This window comes from Ursus maritimus, unplaced genomic scaffold (genome assembly GCF_017311325.1).
Source record: "Ursus maritimus isolate PB19 unplaced genomic scaffold, ASM1731132v1 scaffold_7, whole genome shotgun sequence".
NCBI classification, from domain to species: Eukaryota; Metazoa; Chordata; class Mammalia; order Carnivora; family Ursidae; genus Ursus; species Ursus maritimus.
The window spans coordinates 71,409,780-71,431,637 of NW_024426885.1; the positions used below are offsets into that span (position 1 = coordinate 71,409,780).

The window sequence follows — 21,858 nt, forward strand, 5'->3', positions numbered from 1 at the left end:
GGAAATACAAATCAAAACCACAATAAGGTGTCACCTCATACCTGTCAGAATGGCTACATTAACACAGGAAAGAGCAGGTGTTGGTGAGGATGCAGAGAAAGGGGAACCCCCCTAGCACTGTTGGTGAGAATGCAAACTGGTGCAGCTCCTGTGGAAAACAGTATGGAGGTTCCTCAGAAAGTTAAAAATAGAACTGCCTATGATCCAGCGATTGCACTACTAGGTATTTACCCAAAGGATAAAAAAATACAGATTCAAAGGGGGTACATGCACCTCAATGTTTATAGCAGCATTAACAAGAGCCAAATTGTGGAAAGAACCAAAATGTCCATCAACCGATGAATGGATAAAGAAGATGTGGCATACATATACAATAGAATATCACTCAGCCATAAAAAAAGAATGACGTCTTGCTGTTTGCAACCATGTGGGTGGAGCTAGAGAGTATACTGCTGAGCGAAATAAGAGAAGAACAAATATGATCTCACTCGTGTGTAATTTAAGAAACAAACAAACATGGAAGGGGGAAACAAAAGAGAGGAAAACCAAGAAACAGACTCTTAATTTTAGGGAACAAACTGATGGTTACCAGAGGGCAAGTGGGTAGGGGGATGGGTGAACTAGGTGATGGGAAATAAGGAGGGTGCTTGTGATAAGCACCGGGTTTTGTATGGAAGTGCTGAATCACTAAATTCTACACCTGAAACTAATATTACACTGTAGGTTAACTGGAATTTAAATAAAAACTTGGGGGGAAAAAAAGAAAATACATAAGATTTCAAATGAAATCCGGTTATGTGAAATAAAGTTATCAAAATACTTAAAAATTATCATCATGTGTTCATTAATATATTAAATGACAAAAATCTAGTGGCAGCTCTAATACTTTAATTCTGAAGTAGCGATGCATGTTAAGGATCTCTTGAGATATCTGTAATAGCTGTAATGTGATATAAAATATGCATGATCACAGGTGCTGCTAATCCAACTGATTTTTTGGCCTATGTGCACAATTTTGGAAAATGCTAAATTTCAGTGAGAGGTTAGTGAATATCTTCAGTTAGAAGATACCTTGAGAACCTATTGACTTAGGGTAAAAGATACCTCACTCAGGCTCTGTCCAGTGATCAGCTACCTGATGAGACTACCTGATGAGACTGAGGTCTCACTCTGTTCTTGTTAGTTGGCCCTGATCCCCAGTTGCGTGACTTGTACTACGTTTCTTTGACCAGGCTTCTTAGATGCAGTCTTTGGGTTTCTGAGAAACGTCAGTTTGGACTGTCCCTTATTGTGCTGTTCCCACCTTTTGGGAGAGCCATCTCTGTTTTCTTGAACCCATTAATGCCAGATACTAACCTTGACCTCCCTTCAGTCTGAATTTCTGGTGATCGTGACTTAAGCACTTAGAAATATTCCCTCCCATCTTTCTTTGTTTTTTTTTTTTTTTTAAGATTTTATTTATATATTTTAGAGAGAGAGCATGCACATGTGAGAAAGAGCAGGGCAGGGTGTGGGGTGGGGAGAGGAAGAGGCAGAGGATCCCAAGTAGACTCCACACTGTGCAGAGCTGATTGTGGGGTTTGATTTCACAACCCAGTGTCCCAAATAAAGCTGAAGCAAATCAAAACTCTACAAAACTTAAAATATTGGGAATTAAATTTCCTGTTATTTTTTTAAATTGTGCTAGACTACAGAAAACATTAACCATCTTAATTTTTTTTTAAGATTTTATTTTTAAGTAATCTCTACCTCCAGGGTGGGCTTGAACTCACAATCCCGAGATCAAGAGTGGCATGCTCCACCGACTGAGCCAGCCAGGCGTGCCAGACAATTTTAACAATTTTTTAGTGTACTACGGTTCAGTAGTGTTAAGTACATTCACATTATTGTGCAACCATCAAGACCACCTGTCTCCAGAACTCCTTTCATTTTGCAAAAGTGAAACTCTTAGCCATTAAACACTTTCCCCCTCCGCACAGCCCTTGGCAACCACAATTCTGCTTTCTCTATGAATTTGACTACTCTAGGTACTTCTTTTAAGTGGAATCATACAGTATTTGTTCTTAGTGGCTTATTTCACTTAACAAGATGCCCTCAGGGTTCATCCATGTTGTAGCATTTGGCAGAATTCCCTTTCTTTGTAAGGCTGAATAATATTCCATTGTATGCATACACCACACTGATATTTAGGTTAGTTCCATCTCTTGGGTCTTTGTGAATAATGGCACTGTGAGCATGGTTGTAAAGTATCTGCTTGTGTCCTTTTAGTTCTTTTCAAATGTTTTATTTGAGGAATTATGTCGTCATCTCATAGTGAAGAACATATAGGAAACAGTTTAGATTTTAAAAACAGATTAAGAAAAAGATCAATAAACCAATAGGACAATGGGTAAAGGAGTGTGAACAGGTAGTTCATAGAAAAGGGAGTCAGAATGAATAGATGCTCAGCTTCCCTCATAAAAGGAAACGAAAGTAAAATGCGTACTTCACTTATCAGACTGACAAGTAACCAAAAATGTGTTAATATTTTGTGAAGGTCAATGTTGTGATGATACAGGGGCTTATATAGTGCTGATGGGGCTGTAAATTGGTACAGCCACTAAAAAGGGACATTTGTTATTACCTACCAACATTAAAAATGCACATACCCTTTGACTTAGCAATACCCATTTTGAGAATGTTTCCTACAGATATTTTTGCACAGGTATAAAAAAATAAATGAGCAGGTTTAGTCTTTGCAGTATTATTTGTAATAGCAGAAACTTGGGAGTAACTGAAGTTCATCAGTTTGAAGACTGGTTAAATCATGGTGTATCTAGGGGCGCCTGGGTGGCTCAGTTGTTAAGCATCTGCCTTCGGCTCAGGGCGTGATCCTGGCGTTCTGGGATCGAGCCCCACATCAGGCTTCTCCGATGGGAGCCTGCTTCTTCCTCTCCCACTCCCCCTGCTTGTGTTCCCTCTCTCGCTGGCCGTCTCTATGTCTGTCAAATAAATAAATAAATAAATCTTTTAAAAAAAAAATCATGGTGTATCTAAACAAATACTATGCAGCCACGTGGCTGTGGATACATTTCCGGGTTATATAATTGAATGAAAATGTAAGGAACAGAACCGCATATATAGTCTGGTACCATTTGTGTAAAGAAAAAAGAAAAATACTGGCGTGTATAGGCACAAAATGGGTATGGAAGTATTTATGGGATACTAATAAAGCTGTTACCAGCAGGAAGAGATAATGACTAACAGGAATGGAAGAAACTTTCAGCGTATTTCCTTTTATACTTTTGAGTATCATGTATTTAAAAAATTAAGCGAGAAAGATATACCTCGAAAAATACGAGGATTACTGAAATAGAAAAAGAGACCGCCTAACAGTGACTTTCAGACACTTGAATAGACTTCTTAAGAAAAGCAACAGTGAGGTTGAGCCTCAAAATCAACTTGTGAAAAAATGTGAAGATAAGAAAAGAAGCTTTTGGGATTGAGTACAAGACAGTCTACTCCTTGAGTATAGTATTGTATGTCTTTTAACTTTAAATCCTGAATATTTTGAAACAGAGGAAACACCCAGATACTCATTGCCATTATTTGATGATTGTTAATATTTTGCCACCTTTGCTTCAACTTTGAAAAATATATTTAATGTAGCATAAGAAAGGACAGAAAAGTAGCATATTGATTCAATTTCTTACCTTTTGTTATTTCTACGGAGAATGATTTCCTGTCTTGTCCAAAAAAAAAGTCTGGTTAAAAGCATGGTGAAGATAAAAAGAGGTAGGATAGCATTTGGCCATTTTGAATTAGTCTGCATTCTAGGTGTGCCTGGGTGGCTCAGTGGGTTAAGCATCTGCCTTCAGCTGGGGTTATGATCTCGGGATCCTGGGATTGAGCCCCAGGGCTATGTCAGGCTCTCGGCTCATCAGGGAGTCTGCTTGTCCCTCTCTCTCTGCCCCCCAACTTTGTGTGTTTGTGTGTGTGTGTGTGTGTGTGTGCGCACGCGTGTGCGCACACACACTCTTGCTCAAATAAGTAAATACATCTTTGAATTGGTCTGCATTGCAAGAGAAATTACATCTAGGAATTTATGAAAGAGCTGGCAAAAATACGATTACAAAAATTCCTGTTCATAATCTTTAAGGAGTAATGAACAAGGGGAAGTAGAACTTCTAGGAAAGATGTTTTGTGAACATTTAGGAAAGTGGTAATCCTAAGGAGCTAGGAGGAGTTTAATAAGTCTTGGCTAAATTTACCTTATTTTTTTTGTTTGTTTGTTTGGATTGTAATTCCCTGGCAAGCCAGGGAAATTTGCAGAGAACAGTGCATTATTTCCTTTCTCTTTTCATCATCTTTCCTTTCCCCCCTCTTCATTATTGTTAATAGAACAAATAACAGCTCTTCCTTCCAAATATATTCACACAACTCAGAGGTGTGTAAGTTAAAGAGTGAAGAGATCCCTTCCCTCACCCCATTTCTCTGACTGACAGTATACTCTGGGACTGACAGTGGAGTTTGATTTCTGGGGAGCATTTCACAAAGCTCATGACGTTCTTGCATGTGAACTGGGTGATAGGAGGGCTTATAACTAAAAAAAGTTTCACTCACAAGTTGTGGGGGTTCTGTCTTTGGTCAGGGTCATATATATATGGGTCAGATACATATATACACATACATATTTTGTCTTTGATCTTAAAAAATTGGACAAAGGACAGAACTGGGAGAGATAATTAATGTTGGATTGTTCAATGTTCAGTATATATAAATGTAAAGTCCTACATTTACACATAATGTTATGATATGTTAGGTCCTACTTCAATAATTAGTTGCACAAGGGGTGCCTGGGTCAGTGTACAACTATTGATCTCAGGGTCATGAGTTCAAGTCCCACATTGGGTGTAGAGATTACTTGAAAAATAAATTAGTTGTACAAGTATAGGATAGAGAAGACCTGATTTGAAAGTTGTTCATGAGAATTCGTAAGACTTTATAGAGACAAGTAATGAAGTAGATTTTCTCTTAGTGTCACTGTCAGTATTTAACTTTTTTTTTTTGAATGGATGGTTTGGCCATGGCTTTCTTGAATCTTAAATGTATTTATTTACTTTGAATAATTGTCTCAAGAATTTTTCCCAAAGAAATACTTCAAAAGACAAGAATAATTTAAACATGAAGATGTTTTTAGCTGTTTTCTTTGGGATAGTAAACAATGGAAACACATAGCAATAGAGAAATGATTAAGTAAATTGTGGTATCTCTGTAGGTCAACATTAAAGAGATTAATATGATTCTGTGGCTATATGGCAAAATGTGCACACTGTTAATAAAAGAAGTAGAACAAAAATTACATTATCTATTTCAATTGTATGAAAATTCCGTTCACATGTTAATGAAAATCAAAAAATATTTAAAACTAGGGAAAACTGTTAACATAATTATAGTTAAATTTAAGCATTTAAATTTTTTTACATTTGTATCTTTATTGTTTTTTTAAAGATTTTATTTATTTATTTGAGAGAGAGAGAGAACAGAGGGAGAATGAGAGGGAGAAGCAGACTCCCTGCTGAGCAGAGAGCCTGCTATGGGGCTTGATCCCAGGACCCCAAGATCGTGACCTGAGCTGAAGGCAGATGCTTAACCACTGAGCCACCCACGCGCCCCTGAATCTTCATTTTTATTATTTATTTTAAAAGTTAGTTTTAGTGTGAGTTGATATGCAGTAGTACATTAGCTTCTCGTATAGAGAATTACATAGTAATTCAGTTTCTTTATACATTATGCTAATGCTCACCACAGTGTAGCCACCATCTGTCACCACAGAACACTATTATGGTATCATTGACTATATTCCCTGTGCTGTGCCTTCTATTCCTGTAACTTACTCATTCCATACCTGGAAGCCTGTATCTTCCATTTTGCCCATCCCCCACGCCCCCCTTACCTCTGGCAAACATCAGGTCTATGTATTTAAGGTCTGATTCTGCTTTATATGCATTTATTCATTTGTGGTTTTTTGTAGATTCCACATATGAGTGAAATCGTATGGTATTGATCTTTTTCAGTCTGACTTATTTCACTTAGCTTAATACTCTCTAGATCTATCTGTTGTCACAAATGGCATAATCCCATCCTTTTTTTGTGGCTCTGTGTGTGTGTGTGTGTGTGTCTACACACACCTTTCTTCCTTATCCATTCGCCTGTCAGTGGACACTTAGGTTGCTTCTACGTCTTGGTTATTGGAATTACTTCCAGGGTGCATATGTAAGAAAGATGTTAGGGTTCGAAGCTGATGGCCAGGAAAAAAATTCTTGAGACGTCTTGAGACGTCTTTGGGGCAAAACGTGGTTTGATGAAAGCACGGAGACAGGACCCGTGAGCAGAAAGAGCTTCACTGGGGTCATGAGGAGTGGCTGATTATTTACTTTCAGGTTTGGAGGGGATTAGGGATAGTGGAAGTCTCTAAGGAATTTTGGAAGCAAGGTTTCCAGGACCTTGAAGGGGGCTAGCTATTGTTTGGGAAAAGGTTACTTAATACCATCTAATAAAATCTGAGTCATGAGACCCTTCAGATGTATATTTGGTGGGTCATATGCTTGGGGGATGATTGCCAACACGTATCTTGGGGTGGTAGAGATAAAGGAAGTTTCCAAGGAAATTTTTTTTTTTAAAGATTTTGTTTATTTATCTGACAGAGACAGCTAGCGAGAGAGGGAACACAAGCAAGGGGAGTGGGAGAGGAAGAAGCAGGCTCCCAGCGGAGAAGCCCGATGTGGGGCTGGATCCCAGAACGCCGGGTTCACGCCCTGAGCCGAAGGCAGACGCTTAACGACTACGCCACCCAGGCGCCCCACCAAAGAAATTTTTATATGTTAAAGTAGACTTACAGGATCCTGGGGGTCAGGCTAAGATAGCCTTTTGCCCTCAGCAAAGTATTAACACTGAGGCAGCTGAGTTCCTAGACGAATGTCACTGTGCGTGTTTCAAGGACCTGTCAAGGGGTTATAGGTAGTAAGGAAATTCAGTTTTTCTTTTGCCTTTGTTTCCCACATCACATACATCTTTTCAAATTATTAGTGTTTTCAGTTCCTTTGGGTAAATACCCAGTACTGGAATTGCTAAGTCAAATGGTAGTTCTATTTTTAATTTGTTGAGAAAACTCCATACTGTTTTCCACAGTGCCCGCGCCAGTTTACATTCCCACCAGCAGTGCAAAGGGGTTCCTTTTTCTCCACATCCTTACCGACACTTGTTATTTCTTGTCTTTTGGATACTAGTCATTCTAACAGGTATAAGGTGACATCTCATTGTAGTTTTGATTTGCATTTCCCTGATGATGAGTGATGTTGAGCATCCTTTCATGATTCTGTTGGCCATTTGTATGTCTTCTTTGGAAAAATATTTATTCAGGTCCTCTGCCCATTTTAATGGGATCATTTGTATTTTTTGGTGTTGTGTAAGTTCTCTATGTATTTTGGATATAAGCCCCTTATTGAATATGTCATTTGCATATATCTTCTCCTATTCAGTAGGTTGCCTTTTGGTTTGTTGATTGTTTCCTTTGCTCTGCAGAAGCTTTTTATTTTTTTATTTATTATTTTTTTAAAGATTTTATTTTTTTTATTTGACAGAGATAGAGACAGCCAACGAGAGAGGGAACACAAGCAGGGGGAGTGGGAGAGGAAGAAGCAGGCTCATAGCGGAGGAGCCTGATGTGGGGCTCGATCCCAGAACGCCGGGATCACGCCCTGAGCTGAAGACAAACGCTTAACAGCTGCACCACCCAGGCGCCCCAGAAGCTTTTTATTTTGATGTAGTCCCAATAGTTTATTTTTGTGTTTGTTTCCCTTGCCTCAGGAGACATATTTAGAAAAATGTTGCTAAGGCTGATGTCGAAGAAATTACTGCCTATGTTTTCTTCTAGGAGTTTTGTGGTTTCGGGACTCAATTTAGGTCTAATCTGTTTTGAGTTTATTTTTGTGTATGGTATAAGAAAGTGGTCCAGTTTCATTCTTTTGCATGTAACTGTCCAGTTTTCCTAACACCATTTGTTGAAGAGACTGTCTTTTCCCCATTGTATTCTCTTGCCTCTTGTGTCATAGATTAATTGACCATATATGGGTTAATTTCTGGGCTCTTTATTCTGTGCCATTGATGTATGTGTCTGTTGTTGTGCCAGTACCATACTGTTTTGATTACTACAGCTTTGTAATATAACTTGTAATCTGGGATTGTGATACCTCCAGGCTTGTCTTTCTCAAGATTTGTTTGGGTATTTTGGGGTCTTTTGTGGTTCTATACAAATTTTATTATTGTTTGTTCTAGTTCTGTGAAAAATACGATTGGTATTTTGATAAGGATTTCATTGAATCTTAAACAGTTATTCTTTAATATCAAATCTTGTCAGTGTTCAAATTTTAAATATCCTCATAATTTCTTTTACTTTAAAATTATTTACAGTTTTTAAAAATTAGGATCTACAGAAAGTCCATATATTGTAATTGGTTGACATACTTCTTAAGTTTCTTTTAATCCGTTTGTTCTCTAGAGCTCCATGTCTTTTTTTTTCTCCTTGCATTTTATTTGTTGAAGAAACGTACTTGTGTGACAGTAGAGTACCCCACTGTCTGGATTTTGGCAGTCTACGCCCTGGGAGTGTCATTTAACATGTTCCTCAGTCTTCCGCTTTTCTATGAAGTAGGAGTTAGATCTAGTTAACATCCCTAGATTGGGGATACTTTTCACTCAGTCTCCATTGTAGACCTCTTTCTCTTTAATTTTAGAGTTCTACGTTTTTATTAGAGTTTAATTTTTTTTGCAAGCTCTATGCCCAATGTGGGGCTTGAACTCACGACCCCCCACATCAAGAGATCAAGAGCTGTATGCTCCACCAACTGAGCCAGCCAGGTGCCCCTAGAGTTTAATTTTTTATTTATTGTTCATTATATGTGTTGCTTACTAGGTCTATGCATTTGGGTTTTTCTCCCTTCCTGAAGAGGTAACAGTGCCCATATTGCCTGTTTTCTTTCCCTGTTCTCTATCACTTTTATCTCCCTGTCTTCTATTCTCCTCTCCTTCTAACCTCTTCAGTAAATGACAGAGTAGACAAGTTATATGATGTGAGCTAACTGGAGTTAAGCAACATTTAAAAAAACATTATCGAGTTAGAAAGTAAAGTAAAACCAAATTATGAGAAATAACACGTATACTTGTAGGTTCTTCTTTTCACCAAAATGTGAAGACTAAATTGGTCAGGAGTGTTGACCTCAAGAATATCTCAGTGAAGTGAAAAAACACATTTTTTAAAGGACTTTATTAATCTTTATTAATTCTTGTCAATTTTGGGATTTTCTTCCTAGACATCCTCATATTTTGGATTCTGGCTACATTATAATGAATGACACTTTGACATCAGATGTCATTGGTCGACGAGTTGAAGTTAATGGAGAACATGCAACAGTGCGTTTTTCTGGTATTGTCCCTCCTGTGGCAGGTAATTTATAATTGTGGTGTGTGTGTATATTTATTTATTTATTTTGGAGTTCTTTCTTTGCAGCTTCTCTGTAGTGCTTTGTAACAACAATTTTGAAGAAACTAACAACCAATTCATAGCTGTTTCCTATATGCAGTTGTTTGGTTTGGGTAACAATATCCTGTGGTAGCTATGGTTTTATTAAATTTAGACTTATCTAATTATTTAGTGTTACCATTTTATATTAATTCAACCTTAAAATATCTTCTGAGTAAACTTTAAGCAACAACTAATAATCTTGAATTCTTATATCCTAACCTCAAAAACTAAGAGTTTTTGGAAATTTCTTTTGTCATTAATCCATGTGTATATGTATTTAAAGTAGTTTAAATTGATACGCAATTTTGTGATATATTTTTTCATGTATTATTTGGTACATATTTATGTTTCTATAGCATCATTTTGTTTACATTTTTTGTTTTTTTATTGAGATATAATTGACGTATAACATTATACTAGTTTCCGGTGTACAAAATAATGATTTACTGTTTGTATGTATTGCCAGATGATCACCAAGATAGGTCTAGTTAACATCTATCACCATACATAGTTAAGAGTTTTTTTTTCTTTTAAACAATATCATTCTTTTATTTTTTAATTAATTTATTATTTTATTTTAATTTCAGTGTAGTTAACATACATTGTTATATTGGTTTCAGGTGTACAGTACAGTGATCCAACAGTTCTATTCATTATTCAGTGCTTGTCAAGATAAGTGTATTCTTAATCTCCTTCACCTATTTCATCCCTCCCCCACCCACCTCCCCTCTGGTGACCATCGGATTGTTCTCTGTAGTTAAGAGTGTGTTTCTTGCTTTGTCTGTCTCTTTTTTCCCCTTTACTTGTTTGTTTTGTTTTTAAATTCCACATATGAGTGAAATCATGTGGTATTTTTCTTTCTCTGACTTATTTTGCTTAGCGTTATATTTTCTGGCCCCATCCATGTTGTTGCAAATGGCAAGATTTCATTCTTTTTTATCACTGAGTAATATTGCATTGTATACGTACACTACCTCTTCTTTATCCATTCATCAATCAATGGACACCTGGGCTGCTTCCATAATTTGCTATTGTAAATAATGCTGCAGTCGATATAGGGATGCATGTATCTTTTCGAATCAGTGGTTTCATATTCTTTGGATAAATACCCAGTAGTGAAATTACTGGATCATATGGTAATTTTATTTTTAATATTTTGAGGAACCTCTCCATACTGTTTTCCACAGTGACTGTACCAGTTTGCATTCCCACCAACAGTACACAGGGGTTCCCTTTTCTCCGTATCCTCGCCAATACTTGTTTCTTTTGTTTTTTATTTTAGCCATTCTGACTGATGTGAGGTGATATCTCATTGTGGTTTTGTTTTGCATTTCCCTGATGCCAAGTGATGTCTTTTCTTGTGTCTGTTGGCTATTGGTATGTCTTCTTTGGAGATATGTCTATTCATGTCTTCTGCCCATTTTTTTTTTTTTTAAAGATTTTATTTATCGACAGAGATAGAGACAGCCAGCGAGAGAGGGAACACAAGCAAGGGGAGTGGGAGAGGAAGAAGCAGGCTCATAGCGGAGGAGCCTGATGTGGGGCTGGATCCCATAACGCCGGGATCACGCCCTGAGCCGAAGGCAGACGCTTAACCGCTGTGCCACCCAGGTGCCCCTGCCCATTTTTTAATTGGATTATTGGAGTTTTTTGTATGTTGAGTTATAGAAATTCTTTATATATTTTGGATACTAACCCTTTATCAGATATGTCATTTGCAAATACCTTCTCCCATTCTGTAGGTCGCCTTTTAGTTTCCTTTGCTCTGCAGAAGGTTGGGTTTTTTTTGTTGTTGTTTTTTAAGATTTTACTTTTAAGTAATCTCTACACCCAATGCGGGGCTTGAACTCAAACAACCCTGAGATCAAGAGTTGAATGTTCATGGGATGCCTTGGTGGCATACATATACATGTATATAACTGTCAGTCAGTTAAGCATCTGCCTTCGGCTCAGGTCATGATCCCAGGCTCCGGGATCATGGGATTGAGTCCTCCATTGGGTTTCTTGCTCAGTGGGGAGCCTGCTTCTCCCTCTGCCTGCTGCTCCCCCTGCTTGTACTCTCTGTCTGACAAATAGATAAATAAAATCTTAAAAAAAAAATTGCATGCTCATATGGAGGTTCCTCAAAAAGTTAAAAATAGAGGTACCTTACAACCCAGCAATTGCACTACTAGGTGTTTATCCAAAGGATACAAACATAGTGGTCTGAAGAGGCGTGTGCAGCCCAATGTTTATAGCTGCAATGTCCACAATAGCCAAACTATGAAAAGAGCCCAGATGTCCATCAACACGGAAATGGATAAAGAAGATATACACAGGGCACACACATGCACGCGTGCACAACACACACACACACACACTCTCTGCAATATTAGTCATCAAAAGGAATGAAATCTTGCCATTGGCAATGATGTGGATGGAACTAGAGTGTATTATGCTGAGTGAAATAAGTCAGAAAGATGAATACAATATGATTTCACTCATGTGGAATTTAAAAAATAAAACAGATGAATGTAGGAGAAGGGAAGGAAAAATAAAACAGAGGGAGATAAACCATAAGAGACTCTTTAACTATAGGAAACAAACAGGGTTGCTGGAGGGGAGGTGGGTTGGGGAATGGGGTAATCTCTGAGTGATGGGCATTAAGGAGGGCACTTGATGTAATGGGTATTATATGCAACTGCTGAATCACTAAATTCTACACCTGAAACAAATAATATGCTATATGTTAACTAACTTGAATTTAAAAAAAAAAAAGTTGCATGCTCCACTGACTGAGCCAGCCAGGTGCCCCTGTGATATAGTCTGAACATAAGTTTCACCTGACCCTGTGGGCAACTCTGAAAATAGGGTGGCCCTTCAGAGATTTTTCTAGTTGAAATGAGGGGCTGCGCATTTATACCTGTGATGATCTATCACTGGGTTTAGTATGTGGAATGTGGTGTGCCAGGCACTTTCTCCAGTGGAGACGGTTCTTGAAAGTGGGCTCATAGTTGAGGGCTAATTGCCAGAAGCTAGTATTCCCAGCAGCTGGCAGGAATAAGTCTCACTTTATAAAGGCAGATCGGAGTAGCGCGTCACAAATCCAGTAATACAGATGGAAGCTATTTCATGGTAATTCAGTGTCTATGAATTGGTACATATTATTTTCACTTATTAAATTGCCTGTGACTTTGACACTTCCCTCATGTTTGTATTAGGCAGATTTTTCCCCTTCAAATTATAATTCTGCAAAGAAGGCTCTACTGTGTAATTTACTCTATTAATTATCTCATGGTATGGGGGTATTCTCTATTACTTTACCTCAACTGGTGCTACTTTTGAATTTCTTTTAGAAGTCCACAGGTGGAATGGATACAAAGATGCAGAGAGATTGAACACAGATTTAGTAGTTACCCCCGGAGCTGCTCCACTGGGTGTTGTAAGGCTGTTGTGATAACTAGATAAATGACGGTGTTTAAAGCACTTAGATAGTGTTAGCTATTGTTGTAGATACACATTTTAAAATTTTTCTGAGAGAAGAAATAGAGCAGTTCTAATGTTTTGCAAATGGCTTGGGTTGGAAATTTAATTTATCCTGAGATAGCATCATATGCAGGTTTTTTAATTTTTTAATTTTTATTTTTTTAAAGATTTATTTATTTTAGAGAGAGAGCACGTGAGTGAGTGCACATGTGTGGGGTGGGGAGGGTCAGAGGGGGAGGGAGAGAAAGTCAGAGTCTCAAGCAGACTGCTCTGAGCTTGGAGCCTGACATGTGGCTTGATTGATCCCATGACCCTGAGACCATGACCCGAGCTGAACCCAAGAGTCGGATGCTTAACCGACTGAGCCACCCAGGTGCCCCCATGTGCAGATTCTAAAAAGTGTTTGTTTTAAGTAAGTAGGATATGCTGTAATGGGCAGAATAATCCCCCTCCCCTTCCAACAAAGGTGTCCCCAGGACCTGGGATTAATATGTTTGGTCACATGGCAAAGGAGAATTCAGGCTGCAGGTGGAATTAAGATTGCTAATTAGCCGACTTTAAGATAGGGCGATTATCCAGGTGGGCTCAGTGTAATCCCAAGGACCCTTAGAAGTAGAAGCAGAAGAGGGCAGTGCTGGAGTGCAGCGATGTGAGAAAGTTTCGACTGGCCACTGCGCTTTGAAGATGGAAGGGAGTCATGAAGCCAAAGAATGTGTGTAACCTCTAGAAGCTGGAGAAGGCAAGGCAATGAGTTTTCCTGTGGTCTCCAGAAGGGAACACAGCTGGGCAGCACCTTCATTTTATTTTTTTTTAAAGATTTTATCTATTTGAGAGAGAAAGAAAGAGCATGAGAGTGGGGTGAGGGGCAGAGGGAGAAGCAGACTCCCCGCTGAGCAGGGAGCCTGATGCAGGGCTGGATCCCGGGACCCCAGGATCATGACCTGGGCCGAAGGCAGCTTAACTGACGGAGTCACCCAGGCGCCCCTGCAGTGCCTTGATTTTAGTCTAGTGAGACTGTCCTCAGGCTTTTGACCTCCAAAACTATAAGGTAATAGATTTGTGGGGGCGTCTGAGTGGCTCAGTTGGTTAAGCGTCTGCCTTCGGCTCAGGTCATGATCCCAGGGTCCTGGGGTCAGGCCCTGCATCACATTCCCTGTTCAGTGGGGAGCCTGCTTCTCCCTCTCCCTCAGTCCCTCCCCCCTTCACTCATGTTCTCTCTCCATCGCTCTGCTCTCTCTCTCTCAAATAAATAAATAAAAAATCTTTGAAAACATAAATTTATGTAGTTGTATAGCAGCAATAGGAAACTGATATATCCTAGGTAATTGTGTGAGGTATTCTAAAAGTGTCCCTAGTGATGATAGTCAGACACTAACGTTATTACTGTGTTTGAAGAGTCTGATTAAAATTGTTTCATGAATGTGGGAGTGAGGAAGCACTTTATCTAAATTAATTCATATGTGATTTAAAATGATTAACTGATTTAATGAAATACTATCAGTAGACCTTTTATTAATATACATCTGTGTGCTTAAAAATTACATATTCATTACTGGATATTCTCATATCCATAAACTTGGAGATGTTGTAGATAAATCAATATATGCATTGTATTTTTATTTCCTCTCCGGTGATTGTCTTCATGGTTCTTTGCCCTTTGTTACTGTTTTATAATATGTTTTATGGTAGCTGAAATCTGGTATTATTGTCTACCTATATAGAGTGACTAAATTAAGTGTCCCTGCAGTATTTTAGGTTCCATTTATCCTATAGTAACAATGTTAATTTAAAATAAAATAGTTGAAACATATTTCTTCTAAGTTCTTACAGAGGTATCTACACTCAGTTTATTGATCCTAAATAGTGATTGAAATGCATTTGCACCTATCGAAAAGAGAGATTGGCAGTGTGAATTCATCAGGGAACAGTTGACTTAGCAAAGTCGGAAAGAAGTCTGCCTTTGATTTTTTTTTTTTTTTTTTTAGTATTTTTCTCCATTCCTCACATCTTCTTACCAATTTCCAGCCCCCCAGATTCCACCTTCTAACCTGGATCTCTCTAGGGGTCTGACTCTACCATGCACATCTCTGAGGCTCGTCATAAGAATTCTGTCAGATTCATTTTTTTTTTCTTGTGTTTTAGAAGATTATAATTTTCCATGATGAAAGAAGCAGATTTTTTTTTTTTAGGTCTTGGATGATGTTGTTTTTAATATACTTATATCACAAGGTTTTCTTATAGTTTCATTTAGTAATAGTGCTAATTAATCTTCTGGGCCATCCTTGAAGCCTTGGTGCTGTGTTTCTTTTAAGTGTCTATTAAAATAATACATGAGCATGATAAAATATAGTGGCTAAGTGTCCAGCTTATGATGGAGAGCAGAAGTGTCCAGCTGTGGGTGTTTTTTTTCACTGATTGGTTGTAGGTGTTTTCTTGGCTAAGGCTATTTAATTGAGGTCACATGTACCTTTTCAGTTATGAGATGTTTCTTCTAAGATTATCTTTGATAATTTTTACCCTTCCATTTTACCTGCTTTCTTTTTCTGCACTCCTATTGGTTGGATACTGGATTTCCTAGATTGATTCCACATACCTTTTTTTCTTCTTTGCAATGTGTTGAAAAAATTGTGTTTGTCTTCTAAAATTTCTCATGTTCTGGATTCTTCTGATTACATCCACATGATGTCATTAACATCTGTTTCTGTCTCTACATTTCCTATAAATTGGTAGTTATATGTAGGGCTTATCAGATTCAGGTTTGGTATCTCCTTTTTGGCACAGATACTGTAGGTAATGCCTCAGGAGGCACATAATTGTCTGGTTGTATCTCTTTTTGTGATGTTAGCAGCTCTTGATGAACATTGTTTATATCAATTATTTGGGGTTTTCAAATGATGAAATTCTAATTCTCTTGTATCATTCTTCTGATGGACAACTTATATCGTGGAAACTTTCCCTGCCTTCCAAATAATTGGATTATTGAAAGGCAGGATAAATGTTAGATTTTTTTTCCCTTTTATTTGTCTTCATAAAAAAGAATTGACTTAGGAAACCAATGAATTTTTAAAAAAATCTTTAAAAAGTCATGGGTTTAAACATACTTGATCTATTTAATCCATTGCTGTTATCCTTATTGATGCTCAGACTGTCCCATATTTGGCCAGAAGGAACCCCTTCAGATTGCCTCCTGAGTACTTTTGATGTGACCCAATGGTTTTGTGCTTTCCTTACTGAGATGATAGAAAGCTATCATATGTGAAGGGTTCATCTTACACCTTTTGCCCCACATCACAATCAGCTATTTCTCCAGGTTGTGCCTTTTTTTTAAGTGGCAGATAGTGTTTGGAGCACCCCAGTCTGACCTCTAGGCGTGCTCATTGCTGTCAGGTCAGTTGTTTCTAGGCCATTTTTAGTTGACACAGCTATATTTGTTACATAATTCTTTGAGGTAGAAGAGGTTGAAAGAGAATATGTGCTTTTTTTTTTTTTTTAGTACTTATTGTAAACGATTCAAACATACAGCAGAGAATAGTATAAGGAACACCTGTTACACTTGTTATGTCAGTTTAAGTTTGCTAACACTTTGCCTTATTTGCTTCAGTTAAATTTTTTGCCTAAGCATTTTATTTTTTTTAAAGATTTTATTTATACATTTAACAGAGAGAGAGCATGAGAGAGCACAAACGGGGGAGTGGCAGAGGGAAAGGGAGAAGCAGACTCCCCACTGAGCAGGGAGCCCACTGTGGGGCTCAATCCCAGGACCCAGCGATCATGACCTAAGCCAAAGGCAGATGCTTAACCAACTGAGCCACCCAGGCGTCCTGCCTACGCATTTTAAATAAAGTGATGTGCATAGTGGCGTTTCGTCTCTGAATACTTCATGCATCCCCAAAAAGTAAGTACATTTTCTTACAAAATAGTATGTATGTTTTAAACTCAAATTTTGGGGACGCCTGGGTGGCTCCGTTGGTTGAGCGTCTGCCTTTGGCTCGGGTCATGATCCCAGGGTCCTGGAATTGAGTCCCACGTGGGACTCCTTGCTCAGCGGTGAGCCTGCTTCTCCCTCTGCCTGCAGTTCCCCCTGCTTGTGCTCTCTCTCTGACAAATAAATAAATAAAATCTTAAACAAAACTCAAATTTCGATTCATATTGTGTTATTGGTGAATAGAGTTCTTTTATGGTAAATAGAGTTTATGTAAGCCACTAAATAAACCAGATTATTGAAAAACTTCGTCCTAATAACCTCTTGGTTTCTAGTTTTTGTAGATTAGTCCTAAGGTGGAGCGTGTCCATTCTTTAAAATGGGTGATCACAGGGATGCCTGGGTGGTTCAGTCAGTTAACCATCTGCCTTCTGCTTAGGTCATGATCTCAGGGTACTGGGATTGATCCCTGAGTTGGGCTCCCCGCTCAGCGGAGAGTCTGTTTCTCCCTCTGTCTCTGCCCCTCCCCCTGCTTTTACGCATACGTGCACTCTCTCTCTCTAAAATACAATATTTTTTAAAGATTTTATTTATTTGACAGAGAGAGCACGCATAAGCAGGGGGAGTGGCAGGCAGAGGGATAGGGAGAAGCAGACTCCCCGCTGAGCAGAGAGCCCTATGTGGGGCTTCGATCCCAGGATCCTGGGATCATGACCTGAGCCGAATGCAGACGCTTAACCAATTGAGCCACCCAGGTGTCCCTAAATAACATTTATTGATTGTACTTTATTAGTGTTGTTTTGTTGCTGTTGTTAGTCCAAGGTTTTTAATGTTTTTTTCCCCACAGCTTTTATTGAACTAATACTACATTGAGAATCAGAGTCAACACAAACTATTTGGCAGCAAATCTCTGCGTGAAGTATGTACAACAGTGCTCTTCTTTGAGAAATTTTCAAATGAATCATGCTTTGGTCCTTCTACCAGAGCAAATAGAAAGGCATATGTGTGTTTAAATGTGGTGGTGATAGGATATGTTTTCATGTTCTGGGGGCTGATGGAAGAAATGGCTAAAGTTTAGTACTTGTTGTCTAGAAGAACATTTAAACATTATGTTAAAACCAAAGTTGTTGTCTTCGACAGGCACGTGATAGTATTCAGATGAAAAATTGTAAATAGTGTCATTTAAATAGGTAATACATTTAATTCAGGATGCTTTTTATACCTTGTTTATCACTGGGATGTAGCCCTGCCTAAAATTGGTAACAGATTTTATTATAGGAATAATAGGCATTTGGTAATTTATAACTTCAGGTATTTTAGGCCCCCGGTCACCTCTTCCGTATGTGTAGATGCAAAAAATTTGGTACTCAAGTGTATACTTCTTTGAGGCTTTGGACAGATGGGGGTTGCTTCCTGAGAGAGAATTCTTGCTCTTGGAAGTTAGTGGTATTTCTGTAGCCCACAATTGTGCTGAAGGGGATGGCCCTCTACTTCGAAAGGTTGTTTTGATGATTCAATATATAATAATTATTATAACATAATATAATATATATATAAAGCATTTAGACCTATCCCGGACAGGAAGCAAGAACTTTTTAAATGTTTGCTGTACTTGTTGTGAATCAGAAAAATAGTACTCTTCTCTCAGAACACTTCATTTCCATCTTTTTTTTTTTTTTACTGTGATGTATGACCATCACTTTATAGGGTATGGTATTTGTTGTTGTTGTTGTTTTAATTATAACATGTAGTATTTGTTTCAGGGGTACAGGTCTGTGATTCATCAGTCTTACACAACACACAGCGATCCCCACAACACATACCCTCCCCAATGGCCATCACACAGCCACCCCATCACTCCCACCCCCCTCCACTCCAGCAACCCTCAGTTTCTTTCCTGAGATTAAGAGTCTATTATGGTTTGTCTCCCTCTCTGGTTTCTTCTTGTTTCATTTCTTCCTTTCTTCCTCTATGATCCTCTGCCTTGTTTCTCAAATTCTACATATCAGTGAGATCGCACAATAACTGTCTTTCTCTGATTGACTTATTTCACATAGCATAATACCCTCTAGTTCCATCCATGTCGTTGCAAATGGCAAGGTGTCAGTTTTTGGTGGCTGCATAATATTCCTGTGTGTGTGTGTGTGTGTGTGTGTGTGTACCACATCTTCTTTATCTGTTCATCTGTCAATGGATATCTGGACTCTTTCCATAGTTTGGCTATTGTGCACATTGCCACTATAAACATTGGGGTGCAGGTGCCCCTTCAGATCACTACATTTGTATGTTTGGGGTAAATACCCAGTAGTGCAATTGCTGGGTTATAGGGTAGCTCTATTTTCAACTTTTTGAGGAACCTCCATATTGTTTTCCTGAGTGGCTATACCAGCTTGCAGTCCCACCAACAGTGTAGGAGGGTTTCCCTTTCTCTGCATCCTCGCCAACATCTGTGGTTTCCTGACTTGCTAATTTTAGCCATTCTGACTGGTATGAGGTGGTATCTCGTGTGGTTTTGATTTGTATTTCCCTGATGCCGAGTGACGTTGAGTACTTTTTCATGGGTCTCTTGGCCATTTATTGTCTTCAGGGAAATGTCTGTTCATGTCTTCAGCCCAATTCTTGATTGGATTATTTGTTCTTTGGGTATTGAGTTTGATAAGTTCATTATACATTTTGGATACTAGCCCTTTATCTGATATGTCATTTGCAAATATCTTTTCCCATTCTGTCAGTTGTCTTTTGGTTTTGTTGACTATTTCTTTGGCTATGCAAAAGCTTTTTATCTTTATGAAGTCCCAATAGTTCATTTTTCCCTTTGTTTCCCTTGCCTTTGGCGACGTGTCTAGCAAGAAGTTGCTGCAGCCAAGGTCGAAGAGGTTGCTGCCTGTGTTCTCCTCAAGGATTTTGATGGATTGCTGTCTCACATTGGGGTCTTTCATCCATTTTGAGTCTATTTTTTGTGTATGTGTAAGAAAATGGTCCAGTTTCATTCTTCTGCATGTGGCTGTCCAATTTTCCCAACACCATTTGTTGAAGAGACTGTCTTTTTTTTCCATTAGATATTCTTTACTGTTTTGTCGAAGATTAGTTGACCACAGAGTTGAGTCCATTTCTGGATTCTCTATCCTGTTCCATTGATCTGCGTCTGTTTTTGTGCCAGTACCATACTGTCTTGATGATTACAGCTTTGTAATAGAGCTTGAAGTCCGGAATTGTGATGCCAGCAGCTTTGGTTTTCTTTTTCAAAACATTCCTCTGGCTATTCGGGGTCTTTTCTGGTTCCATACAGAGTTTAGGATGATTTGTTCCAGTTCTGTGGAAATAAAGTTGATGGTATTTTGACAATTGACATTGAATATAGGTAGATTGCTTTAGGTAGCATAGATCTCACGTTCCATGAACGTGAAATGTTTTTCCATTTCTTTGTGTCTTCCTCAGTTTCTTTCATGAGTGTTCTATTGTTTTCTGAGTACAGATGCTTTGCCTCTTTGGTTAGATTTATTCCTAGGAATCTTATGGTTTTTGGTGCAGTTGTGAATGGGATCGATGCCTTAATTTCTCTTTCTTTCTCATTGTTGGTGTCTAGGAATGCAACTGATTTCTGTGCATTGATTTTCTATCCTGCCACTTTACTGAATTCCTGTATGAGTTCTACCAATTTTGGGGTGGAGTCTTTTTGGGTTTTCCACGTAGAGTATCATGTCATCCGCAGAGAGTGAGAGTTTGACTTCTTCTTTGTCAATTCAGATGCCTTTTATTTCTTTTTGTTGTCTGATTGCTGAGGCTAGGACTTCTGGTACTGTGTTGAACAGCAGTGGTGATAGGGGACATCCTGCTGTGTTCCTGACCTTAAGGGAAAACCTCTGTTTTTCCCCATTGAGAATGATGTTCTCTGTGGGTTTTTCATAGATGGCTTTTATGATATTGAGGGATGTGCCCTCTATCCCTACACTGTGAAGAGTTTTCAGCAAGAAAGGATGCTGTGCTTTGTCAAATGCTTTTTCTGCACCTATGGAGAGGATCATATGGTTCTAGTCCTTTCTCATATTAATGTAGTGTGTCACATTGATTGATCTGTGGGTGTTGAACCCACCTTGCAGTTCAGGAATAAATCCCACTTGGTCGTGGTGAATAATCCTTTTAATGTATTTTTGGATCCTATTGGCTAGTATTTTGGTGAGAATGTTTGCATCCATGTTCATCAGGGATACTGGTCTGTAATTCTCCTTTTTCGTGGTGGGGCCTTTGTCTGGTTTGGGGATCAAGGTAATGCTGGCCTCATAGAAAGCGTTTGGAAATTTTCCTTCCATTTCTACTTTTTGGAACAGTTTCAGAAGAATAGGTATTCATTCTTATTTAAATGTTTGGTAGGATTCCTCTGGGAAGCTATCTGTCCCTGGGCTCTTGTTTGTTGGGAGATTTTTGGATTATTACTTTAATTTTTATGCTGGTTATGGGCCTGTTCAGGTTTTTTATTTCTTCCTCGTTCAGTTTTGGTAGTTTAGATGTCTCTAGGAATGCATCCATTTCTTCCAGATTGTCTAATTTGTTGGCATATAGTTGCTCATAGTATGTTCTTATAATTGTTTGTATTTCTTCAGTGTTGGTTGTGATCTCTCCTCTTTCATTCATGATTTTGTTTATTTGGGCCCTGTCTCTTTTCTTTTGGTAAGTCTGGCCAGGGGTTTGTCAATGTTATTAATTCTTTCAAAGAACCAGCTCCTAGTTTCATTGATCTACTGTTCTTTTGATTTCTATTTCATTGATTTCTGCTCTGATCTTTGTTATTTTTCTTCTCCTTCTGGGTTTAGGCTTTATTTGCTGTTCTTTCTCCATCTTGTTTAGGTGTAAAGTTAGGTTGTATATTTGAGATCTTTCTTGTTTCTTGAGAAAGGCTTGTGTTGCTATA

The 21,858-nt window shown here is 38.5% G+C and overlaps 1 protein-coding gene across 2 annotated transcripts in view; it reads left to right on the forward strand.

The window, feature by feature from the left end:
• The window catches only part of TBCE (tubulin folding cofactor E), a 75,822-nt gene that overhangs the window by 5,702 nt on the left and 48,262 nt on the right, over positions 1-21,858 (forward strand). For both annotated transcript variants that reach the window (XM_008689565.2, XM_008689566.2), the window contains exon 2: positions 9,351-9,484. In XM_008689565.2, coding sequence (XP_008687787.1) covers positions 9,385-9,484 — 100 coding nt within the window. In that variant the 5' untranslated portion in view covers positions 9,351-9,384. The remainder of the gene's footprint in view (positions 1-9,350; positions 9,485-21,858) is intronic.